The sequence below is a fragment of the Austrofundulus limnaeus genome, unplaced genomic scaffold, assembly GCF_001266775.1.
Source record: "Austrofundulus limnaeus strain Quisiro unplaced genomic scaffold, Austrofundulus_limnaeus-1.0 Scaffold461, whole genome shotgun sequence".
Classification (NCBI taxonomy): Eukaryota; Metazoa; Chordata; class Actinopteri; order Cyprinodontiformes; family Rivulidae; genus Austrofundulus; species Austrofundulus limnaeus.
The window spans coordinates 264864-276511 of record NW_013952863.1 but is presented as its reverse complement, the minus strand read 5'-3'; the positions used below and the strand labels follow the sequence as shown (position 1 = coordinate 276511).

General features: G+C 40.3%; 2 protein-coding genes across 3 annotated transcripts in view; one reads left to right on the top strand and one right to left on the bottom strand.

The window, feature by feature from the left end:
* syn3 (synapsin III) overlaps nucleotides 1–11648 on the bottom strand; it is a gene marked incomplete in the record, with an annotated part of 109044 nt that overhangs the window by 43488 nt on the left and 53908 nt on the right.
* Nucleotides 4650–11648, top strand: part of LOC106529715 (metalloproteinase inhibitor 3) — a 17700-nt gene continuing 10701 nt past the window's right edge. The window contains exons 1-2 of the mRNA XM_014025203.1: nucleotides 4650–4867; nucleotides 11020–11102. Of these exons, the coding sequence (XP_013880657.1) occupies nucleotides 4750–4867; nucleotides 11020–11102 (201 nt within the window). The 5' untranslated portion in view covers nucleotides 4650–4749. The remainder of the gene's footprint in view (nucleotides 4868–11019; nucleotides 11103–11648) is intronic.

The following is an 11648-nucleotide window of genomic DNA, read 5'->3' as shown; positions in this document are numbered from 1 at the left end:
CGAGTAGGGCTGTCTCCACCCACATCGAGACTTCCACCAATCACGAGTAGGGCCGTCTCCACCCACATCGAGACTTCCACCAATCACGAGTAGGGCCGTCTCCACCCACATCGAGACTTCCACCAATCATGAGTAGGGTCGTCTCCACCTACATCTAGACTTCCACCACTCACGAGTAGGGCCGTCTCCGTTAATCATGAGTAGGGCCGTCTCCGCCCACATCAAGACCTCTGCCAATCACGAGTAGGGCCGTCTCCATTAATCATGAGTAGCCCCATCTCCACCCACATCAAATCCTCCACCAATCAGGAGTAGGGCAGTCTCCACCCACATCGAGACGTCCACCAATCACGAGTAGGGCCGTCTCCACCCACATCGAGACTTCCACCCATCACGAGTAGGGCCGTCTCCACCCACATCTAGACTTCCACCAATCACGAGTAGGGCCGTCTCCACCCACATCTAGACTTCCACCAATCACGAGTAGGGCCGTCTCCGCCCACATCAAGACCTCTGCCAATCAGGAGTAGGGCCGTCTCCGCCCACATCAAGACCTCTGCCAATCATGAGTAGCCCCATCTCCACCCACATCAAATCCTCCGCCAATCAGGAGTAGGGCCGTCTCTGCCCACAAGACAAATTGTACTGCAGATACCCCTTTCTCCACGGGGGTGGGCTTTTGCTCATTCAGAGTTTAAGACGTTAGCTACTCTCAGTACCTCAACAGTGAGTAAAACTCTTACTTTTAATAGTATTTCTGTAGTATTTATTTCACACTTAGTTGTAGTACTTTTCAGTGTTTATAAGAGACGTCAAAACATTGTTTCTATGCAGGAAATACCAGGTAGAGCTCAGCTGTTGTTTACTAGCGGTGCTCAGGAAAAAGCAGTAAACAATCCCTCCTGCTTGTGAGCTGACATTTTCGGGGCTGTGTGCTTTTCATAATAAAACACAGTTGCATTGTAAGCAAGGTTTTCACGAAGCGAAAACGGCCCAGGTCTGACCCAAACGATGACCKCATCTCGACTCAAACAGATACTGTATTTGATTTTTCCTGCAGTGCGCTCGGTGTTGAGGCATTCCCTCAGACTTCAGGAATTCCAGAAAGCTGTTTCCATGCTGTCATGAGCCTGTGTTTATGGTCAGGCCTGGTGTCTCCTTGTCTCATGCTGTAATGTAACGTAGTCATTTTGTGGAGGGGGGTTCCTGACCGCGCACACCAAATATGTACAGTACAGCGGAGCGCGGGGGCTCCCGTCTCAGCCGAGAGCGCTGTGGTTGCGTTTGGCCCGCCTGAGTGGGAAGCTGACCGTTCATCGGGTTTTATTACAGAAGGGGGGGGGGTCTCATGGGTCAGAGCCATGTTTGTGTTTCTGATGTCTTAACTACACAACAGATGAGTGACATGTTGGAAACCAGAGAAACAAAAACACAACTGTACCGACTGTCTTCCAGCTCGCTTCCAAACCGTCAAGACTCTGACAACAGCTGTGAAACAAATATTTTATTACATGCAGTCATGGGAAAAACAAAAAAAAAGTTAATCAATTCTAAGGGTTTTTAGGTATCAGGAGGCACAGACACAATTCCAAGAAACAAAAGAAAAACTGATGTTTTTAAAATATAAATAAACGCAAAATAAGGATTTGTAAATCTCACATCAAATGTTCAAATAAATACATGAAACCGTTTAATTTAATCCAACAACAATCTATTTACTTTTCTGCATTTATGAAGCCTAATGCACCCACATACCATCAGAGAAGCAGGTGATAACTGATAACTTGGATGGTCCCACTCTACAAAAATCCTGGGCTACGGCACACCTACCGGCTGATGTGACTTGCTGAGGAAGCTGAAACTAAAAAACACTGAAACAAAAGCCAAAAGTAGCTAAATGATGAGTTCGTAATGCCCTTTTGCTACCTCTTGCTAGCCTTTGGCTACTTTATGTTTCTAGATAATATTTTGATACATTCAGCTAGATTTTTGTTCTATTTTATATGTAAGATAGCTGCTTTACCTTTTAATGTTTTTTTACTTTAAACTCATCTTTTGTTACTTTTCRCTATCGTTTGACCTTTTTGAAACATTTAGCTTAAGCTACCAGCCTGATCATTAGAGCTGATTCGTAGCTRTTTTGTTACTTTTACCTTCTTGCTAGTATTTTTCTACTCTCAACTTATAACTAGCCTATTGCTACATATAGCTAGCTCTTTACTACTGTTAGCTACACTATTGCTATGCTAGCTTTCAAATTGCCTTTTGATATTTTTAGTTAGCATTGTTAAATTTATCTTTTAGTTACCCCTTTGCTGCTTTTAGCTAGTTTTTGATACACTTAGCTTTTAATTAGCATTTTTCTTTTAGCTAATCTTTAGCCACATTTGAAACATTTAGCTTTTAGCTACCAGCTTGCTCCATTTTATAGCTATTTTGCTACTTTTACCTTCTTGCAAGTATTTTGAAACTTCTAAATAGCTAGCCTTTTGTTAAATTTAGCTGCTTTTAGTTACCCTTTTGCTATTTTAGCTTTTAAATAGCATTTAATTACTTTAATTTTTTTAACTTTTAGCTACATATTATAGCAATTGTTTTACCATGTTTAGCTTTAAGCTAGCCTTTAGATACTTAGCTTTTAGCAATAATATAGCTGCTTTAGCTTTTAAATAGCCTTTTTCTACTTTTAGCCAATCTTTTATTCACTATATTTAAATCCACAGACAGCTGTAGCTCCGCCCATCTTACGTACCTGCAGCTAATTAGAACAATAAAGCTCATGCAGCTGTTTCTTTATCGAACCTCTTACAATAACTGGATTTGAAACAAACTGAGATGTGCTGCTGCCATGAAATTTAAAATATTTTGTTTTGACAACTCCGGCAGTGAGAACTCTGATGTTTGATTGACAGGTGTCTTTGAATTGGTGGCTTCATGAACGTTCTACTTCAGGTCCTCGGTCAGAAACGGGTTATAAATCTGTGCTCGTCTCACAGCCTGTCAGAGTGATCTGAAACACGCAGCTGGAAAAAGAAAAAGAAGACCCTCTGGAAATGATGTCACCAAAGTAGGCCAGCCAGCGTCCTGCAAGCCTAACGCCGAGCCCAGTGGACTTCAGCTGAAAAAGTCCAATTATAGAAAAACGTCTCGATTCGAGGTGGGCCGGCCCTCGATGTGTACCAGTGTGGTCAGAACAGAACAGAGCGGTGCAGAATCACAGGAAATGCTTCTCATTCTCCTGAAGAGTCGCTACAAAGACACAGGAAGAGCAAAGAAGTCGGACAGATAAGACCACCGGAAGCTGTAGGAGGGGGGGGTCCACCATCCAGTTCAGTGGGACGAACATGACTGACAGGGAGGATCTCAAGAGGAGAACACGTTTTGGATGTTTTAGTTTTAGAAAGATTTGCTGTAACCCTGATCCAAGATGGCCGCCACGTTACTCAACGTTGGTTAAAATCTGTCCGGTGGTTCATGAAAGTTCTTACCAACAGACAGATATTTTATACGATCACCTGTGTTGCTCCAAAGTCCATCTTTATAAAAGAACTCACTTTGCACGAACCTCATTTTCATAAAACTCCTGCCGACTAAAAGCAGAGGACAAGGTCAACTTGATGCTTTCCATCGAGATTAGAGAACAAAAACAACGCTGATAGCAAAATGTGGAGAGAGTTCAAGTTCATTTAGATCTTTTAAAACAAACATCAGAATGTTTACAGGAAGTAAAGAAACAGTTCAACTGAGTAAGGGCTGCTGAAACTGAATATTTAAAGCCAAAAGTAGCTAAAAGCTAAAGTTAGTGTCTTTTTGCTACCTTTACCATCTAGCTAGCCTTTTGCTACTTTAAGGTTCTGGATAAATTTTTCTTCTTTTAGCTTTTAGCTGCCAGTCTGCCCCTCTTAGCTCCTAATGTCTATAGCCTTTTGTTGCATTTAGATAGCTTTTTGCTACTTTCAGCTATCTTATTGCTATGTTAGCTTCTAAATTATCTATTTTAGCTACTGCTTTGCTGATTTTAGCTAGTGCTATCTAAAGCTCTTAATTAGACTTTCTACATTTACCTATTTTTTGCCACTTTTCACTATCAGGTACATTTTTGCTACTTGTAGCTATTTGAAACATTTAGTTTTTAGCTACTCTAAAACTACTTTAGGTTTTTAATCAACTTTTTTCTACTTTTAGCTAATCTTTTGGCACTTTTCACTAACAGCTAAACCTACTTGTAGCTTTTTTTCAAATTTAGCTTTTAGCTATTTAATTAAAGTTTTTGCTCTAAATGCTTAGGAGATATTTTACTAACAGGCATGCACATACTAAGTCATTTACATTATTGCCCAACTTTGTTGTGATTTTGTCACATTTTCAGTGGATGGTCACAAAAACAAGTTTCTTGTAACAACTTCTAATTTTACTTTTTCTTTATGTTTAGTAATTTTCTAAACTGTTTTGTAGGGGAAAAAATAGTCATATTTTTTTCTGTATCTTGAAAAAATAAAATTTGGTCAGTCTAGGGGAAAGAAAGAAAAAACTCAGCTATGTCATCTTCATTACCGCGCAGCATCCTGCTGCGCTCTGATTGGCTGAAGCCTCCAGGGGGGCGTGTCGTCCTCCCTATAAAAGCGGCCGCTACTCCTCTCAGTAAACAGAACGGTTCGGCTCCAGCCAGAAGAGACGCAGTAACAGCTGTCAGCAGCGGAGTTTTGGGTTTTAATTCGTCGACACACAGACCAGCGGGACTTTGGAGACATGCAGCACCTGGTCCGCCTGCTGTTCCTGCTCAGCAGCCTGCAGCTCCYCCGGCTCGCAGACGGCTGCTCGTGCGCTCTGACGCACCCGCAGGACGCCTTCTGCAACTCCGACATCGGTGAGTTCATCCCTCAGATACTCTCTCCTCCTGATGGAGGAAGGTTTAAGTTTAAATCAACCGTGAGCTTCAGTTCTGCATGTTTTATTTGCAAAACTGAACTTATCCTGTTTATATGGTGTCTGTTAGCAAAATATTTCAAAAACTACTTGAAAGATTTTAATGAAACTTTCAGGAATTAACCATTGAATGAATATCTACAACTGATTAACTTTTTGACTCAACTGAATTCAACATGGCTGCCACAGCCAACTGAAACCTTAAAACGCAAAAACTGCTATAATTCAACAAATTTTACAATTGATGAGCTGAAACTTGGTGTGGTAGTAGCTGAGACTGATCCACCCTTTATTTGTTGAGATCTTCCTGGTGGAGCAAGATCTGCATTTAATACTTTATCAATAACCTTTGTAGTCAACCTTGACTGTCTGTTAGCAAAATATCTCTAAAACCACAGAACGGATTTTGATGAACCTTTCAAAAATTAGTCGTTAGGTTGACTTCTACAAATGATCAACTTTTAGAGTTGACCCAAATGAAGTTGGCCGCCATAGCAATGGATTTTAACTGACACAAAAATAGCTATGAGTCAGTGAATCTTGCAGATACAGAGCTAAAATTTTGAATGGTGGTAGCTGAGCGTAATCCCCAACAGAGTTGTAAGATATTTTATTAGATTACACAACACTAGCTCAAAGGATAAAAGTAACCAAAGTCCAGCAAGTATTTTTCTCAAAACCCCTCAAAGGTCACATTTGTTTACATAGAGAAACAACCGAAGTGTCTGCAAACAGCCATTAGTTTCCCTCCCGAGGCTACAGCTGCCTAACTCAACTTTCCACGTGGTTCTGCTCAGACCTGGTCTTTGTTTACATCGAGTGCAGACCCACACATCAGAGTTAAACAAATATTACTGTAAATCTACGAGAGTAAACTCCCTCAAACTGCTCCATCTGAAACCCTTCAGGAKACTTTTACTTTTATTTCTGTTGTATTTGACATGAATTAGCTTTAATCTGATTTTGTTTTGAGAAATTACCGAGGTCATTCAAAGCAGCACGTGTGTTGGAGGAAGGAGGCGTCCCAGTTTGTTTTCCTTCAAAATAATTCGAACTCGGGACGCGGCTTACACAAACACCTGAGGATTACGGACTGAACCCCGCAGGGAGCGGAGCCGCTCAGGGTCCGAGCTCGTTCAGACGGACCCGTTTTATTGGCTGGACGATAAAAACGGATCTGAGGGTTTGTTTCTGGATGCTGAGCTCTCAGCTCAARCTGCAGCTCCACTGTTTTTAAACGAACGTACCTGCTGCAACGACTTGATTTGATTATGATACATATATGATATATAATAATATATCGTGATATATATCTATATCGTGATATATCATGATATATCACGATATATGGTGATATATCATATGTCATGATACGTATATCGTGGCATATCGTGACATAACGATATATGCCACGATATATCAGGATACATCACGATATATCGTGATATATCATGATAATGATATGTCATGATGTATCGTGATATATCATGATAATGATATGTCATGATGTATCGTGATATATCATGATAATGATATGTCATGATATATCGTGGCATATCGTGATATATCACGATATATGCCACGATATATCGTGACACATCACGATATATCGTGACACATCACGATATATCGTGACACATCACGATATATCGTGACACATCACGATATATCGTGACACATCACGACATATCGTGATACTGTAAGCAAGACGATAAATCAACATTTTGTCTCCAAATCCTAATTTTTAAAAGCTCAGTATAAAGAGAAAACTACACAATTTTTTTTTGCAATCAGAACTGTTTGAATTTCACATTTCTTCTTACAACCATTATATTAAAAATCAATACATCATCAGCGATAAAAGCAATAAAATATYGTGATATTTCAATGTATCGATATTTTCTTACAGCTCTAGCTTTGGATGTTTGAGAACTCCCTCTGACCTCTTAGTGAAAATTTTCTGTAAGAAAGAAACTGAAATCCTGTTCTTGTGTTCTGAAGTCTCCCGACTAAAAACAAGCACTTCCTGTTTTATTATCTGCCTCGTCGAGGCGCATGACGAGGGGGCTGAGAAGATAATGTGACGAGAGAAAGCCTGTAATTTCTGCTGTCTGCTTCAAAGTCGACCAAAGTCTGGATCGTCCAATTTTAAGACCGGCAGTGGAGTTCAAAGCTTTTTTTTTTTTTTCTTTAAATCCTAACCTATAATCACCTGCAGGCGCTCTGCTGGATAAAAAAACRTTAGGGAGAATATTTAGGAGCAGTTTACGTGGGATTTCATCACCGAGCTACTCCGCAAAACTCATGGACACGAGCTGTCAGCTGTCGTTTCAAAAATGAAGGCTCCAGCTGGTTATGGCGGCCATCTTGAATCAATTTAACCCTCAAAGTTAATCAGCTGCATGTCCAATGATTTGCTGAAAGTTTCAATTAAATCTACTTGGTTCWTGAGATATTTTGCTAACAGACAAACCAATTTGACACCAACCCTAAAGCCTCAGTAAAGTTTTAAAGTTTAGGCCTATTTCAGTCAAAAATTGCTTTAATTTAACTAAATCTGGATTTTCATTTTGCTCTACTTTTTAAAGAAGATGCTGAGGGTCAAATTCTGATGGTGGAAGGGCCACTTCTGGCCCTCGGGCCTTATGTTGTAAACAGTGTTCTGTAGTATGGATGATAGGTGCAGGGTCCCGCCATCCCATAATAAGCTGTGTTGCGTAAGAGGGGGCGGGGCTAGAGGTGTCAGAGGGCCCAGATTCCACACGAGCCTGAGATGTTTGTCCCCCTGAGCCAAGCGGATCCGATGACCGGACCCCTCCTCCCCACACTGTGGTAAACACACGGACCCCGCTCCGTGGTTCTGGTCTCAAACAGAGGGGGGCCCGGTCGGGCGGGCCCAGAACCGTACACAAATACAAAAACCAACAAACAGGGAGCTACTGACTCAGTCGCCCTCAGGGAGGTTAATGTTTGCTTTTGATCTGAGACGGTCCGGTTTCTGTAAAAACATTATGAACGATCAGTATCTTACCTGCTCTGGATGGCTCTTTGAAGGCGCTAACTTAACAAAATAAGATCATTTAGASTTTTATGGCATCTTTAAAGAGTTGTTCCAGGAGGAACAGACAGTTGTAAAAGTTAATTAGGTTCATTAGAARCAGGTCAGTGAGAGGACTGAGTTTTATTTATATACTTATTTAAAGCGATTCRACACATTTTATTGACAAAATAGTTTTAACGTTCAAAGTTGAGCAGAATCAGGTTTGATTGCAGCCGATGCCAATACGTTTAGTAATGGTTTCCGTTTTTAAGCAGACATTATAAACTCTTCCATCATTTCCAGTACTCCTACAAATTAAAACGATCRTGTTTTATTTTGAATTTAAACAGCTGAAGCAGAAATCAAACGTTGCCGATTTTTAGTTTGATTTCATGTTTTTAGATTTAGGTTTTAAAAACAAAAGCACAGCTGTTTTCTCTTTGGGATTTTATTTTGAAATAAAGAACCATACCACATAATGTGTGGTTTTTAATCTGTTAACGTTTGAATGGGTTATTTAACCCTGAGCTCGTCCTGCAGGATTCTGTTCGTCTCTGTTGGTAGAGTCGTCCCTCTTCCTCCCACTTCCCGCCTCACGTTGGACGTACTAAAAGCGGTCACCTACACCCCCCGCCTGGCTGTGTCTTCTCGCACATCCACAGATGAAGAACCGTGTCCTCGTCGTGTTTGTCGCTCGGTACGGAGGCTGACGGGAGCGTTTGGATCCAGCCTCATGTAATCCTCGCTCTTGGCAGGAGACACCAGGAGAAAAATGGATCCATTTCATTTGTTGTCAGAGTCTGTTTMCGTCTCCTGATGAAAGGCCTCCCACTCCTCAGAGCTGATGTTCAGAACCATCAGAACCAGGATCTGCTCCTGATGCAGGTTCAGCAGGTGTTCAGGACAACTCTCAGCTACTACCACAGCTGTTTTTGTGTTTGCCAAGGCTGATTAGCTCCGGAGGCCGTCGGATGTTTTGCTAACAGACTTTTCATGGCTGAAGCTTTAGTGAAAGGTTAAATCACAGACAATCAGAAGTCTTGTTTAATTTTTCTCCAGACATGAACAATAATTAATTTGGTCGTGTTTTGTTAATAAGTTATGATTAAACTCGACTTGAACTTTAAACATTTTTAACTCTTCAGCATCTGAAAACACTAGCATGAACCAGACCTAAATACTAAATATTTCATTTTATTGTTTATTATTTTAGTCACTCATTTATTCAAATATTCAGCGTATTCAGGAGATATTTTAAACTTTAATACTTTTTAAAATATACACCTGTAAATATAAATATTCAACCCATTTCTTAAGTTCCCTCAAAACTTTTGTTCTCTTTTAAAATCTTCAGCCAACAGCTCTGTGTTGGTCATTGTAATATAGCTAGCTTTTAGCTACCGTTCTGCTAGTTTAAGTTTTTAGCTGCTACTTTTGCTTCCAGCTAACCTTTTGCTACTTCTAGTCTTTTAGCTAACCTTTTGTTGCTTTTAACTTTTAGCTCATTGTTGCTGCTTTTAGCCAGGGTTTTGCTACTTTTATCTTTAAAATAGCTTTTTGCTGCTTTTAGCGTCCAACTCTTTTAAGCTTTTAGCTAGTATTCGTCTGCTTTAYATTTCTAGCAAGCATTTTGATGTTCTAGGTTTCTAGCTGGCATTTTGCTGCTTTTAGCATCTGGCTATCTTTTTGCAACTTAACTTCTATTTAGCCTTTTGCTACTTTTATATATAATTTTTCTGTTTCAAGCTTCTAGCTAGCTGTTTGGAACTTCTAATTAGCTTTTTGCTGCTTTAGGCTTCTAGCTATCTTTTTGCTCTTTTAAGCTTCTAGTCAACATATTGAAACTTCCAATTTCTAGGCAGCTTTTTGCTGCTTTTAGCTAGCATTTTGCTCTTTTAAGCATCTGGCTAGCCTTTTGCTGCTTCAAGCTATTAGCTAGCTTATTGAAACTTCTAACTTTTTGCTGCTTTTAGCTGGCATTTTCTTATTTTAGGCTTCTAGCTAGCCTTTTTAAGCTTCTAGCCAGACTTTGCTGTTTTGAGGTTTTAGCTTGCTTTTTGCTCTGTTAAGCTTCTAGCTCATACTTAGATTTTTTAGGCTCTATTTAGCCTTTTGCTACTATAAGTTTGCATTATACTATTTTAAACTTATAGCCCATCAAGACTTTGTAGCTTCAAGCTAATGTTCTTCTTTTAGCTTCAAGCTAATGTTCTTGTTTTAGCTTCAAGCTAATGTTCTTGTTTTAGCTTCAAGCTAATGTTCGTCTTTTAGCTTAAAGCTAATGTTCTTGTTTTAGCTTCAAGCTAATGTTCGTCTTTTAGCTTCAAGCTAATGTTCGTCTTAGCTTCAAGCTAATGTTCTGTTGCTTTTAGCTTCTTCAGGACTCAGGTTTCACACATCATCTTTGCAAAAGACTAATTTTTTCTCGTTTTAAACTCGGCCTTTCTGGTCGTTCTTCATGTTTTCAGATGTAAAAACAGCTCATGTCTGTTTTTAGCTTGTTGCTTCAGTCTGAGTAAAGATCTCCAGAGGATTACTGTAATAACCTCGCAGCTCAACCAACTTTCTGTCACTACTTCCTGTTCAGGTTTGTTTTAGACCAAACAGCCGAAGCCTCGATGCACTTTCTGCCCAGATTTGTTCTGGGGGGGGACGTGAGCCCCCCCAAAGAATGTGGGAAGGAAATTCCTCTGGGAGCAGATAAACACTTTTAGTTGTGTCTGTCAGCTCCGTGGTCAGCAGGTGAACTTTACAGGACCGCTGTTTCATGCAGGACCCGCAGCCTCAGTCGGGTCCTAATGGATCCTGGTTCCGGGTCCTTCACAATGAGCTCCTTCACTCTGGCGGGAGTGAAAGCAAACAAACCAAAACCTCTGCCAGGTGCTCATRGCTCCATGTGGGTTCTGATCTGTGGCGCTAATGAAGATGAAATGTTTTGACTGTTGTGGCGTCTAAAATCTTAACTTTAACTCAATCATTGTTTAAAAACAGTCCAGGTGAGGGTTCCTGTCAGGTACACCTGATCCAAACCCAACATGTCTGTCTGTTCACAGTGATCCGAGCCAAAGTGGTGGGGAAGAAGATGCTGAGCGACGGGCCTTTTGGAACCATGAGATACACAGTGAAGCAGATGAAGGTCAGTCTGAGCCCTTTACACTTCAGTTACAGGTCATAACTCAGGTCTGTTAGCAAAATATTTCACAAACCACTAGTTGAGTTTGAATGAAGTTCAAAGTAATGACTGGATTTACATCAACAACTGATTCGCATTTGGATTATATTAGCTTTAACCAATTGGCTTTAGCTAACACCAAAATCGATGTTGTTTAAATTTTAAAAATAAAATTTAAAARTAAAATTTGGTGTGGTGGTAGCTGAGTCATCCCAACACAGACTGAGCTCTCACAATTATCACTTAACCTTACTGTCGGCTCGCTATTCCGCTAAAACTGAAACTAGCTTTTTGAGCTAGCTTAGAAAACCATTTGCGGAGTGATTAGCTTCGGCTAATTTTAGGTTAATTAAAAAATTCACAAGTGTAAAAATTTTATTTTTTATGCCATTTATCATAAATTTAAAAAAACTATCCCCTCTAACAATCAGTGCTGGACCTGTCAGGCACCGTGTGTGTTAGCATGTAGCATCTTTAGCTGCTGAACTTCAAGCCAAGTGTGTCTCATAT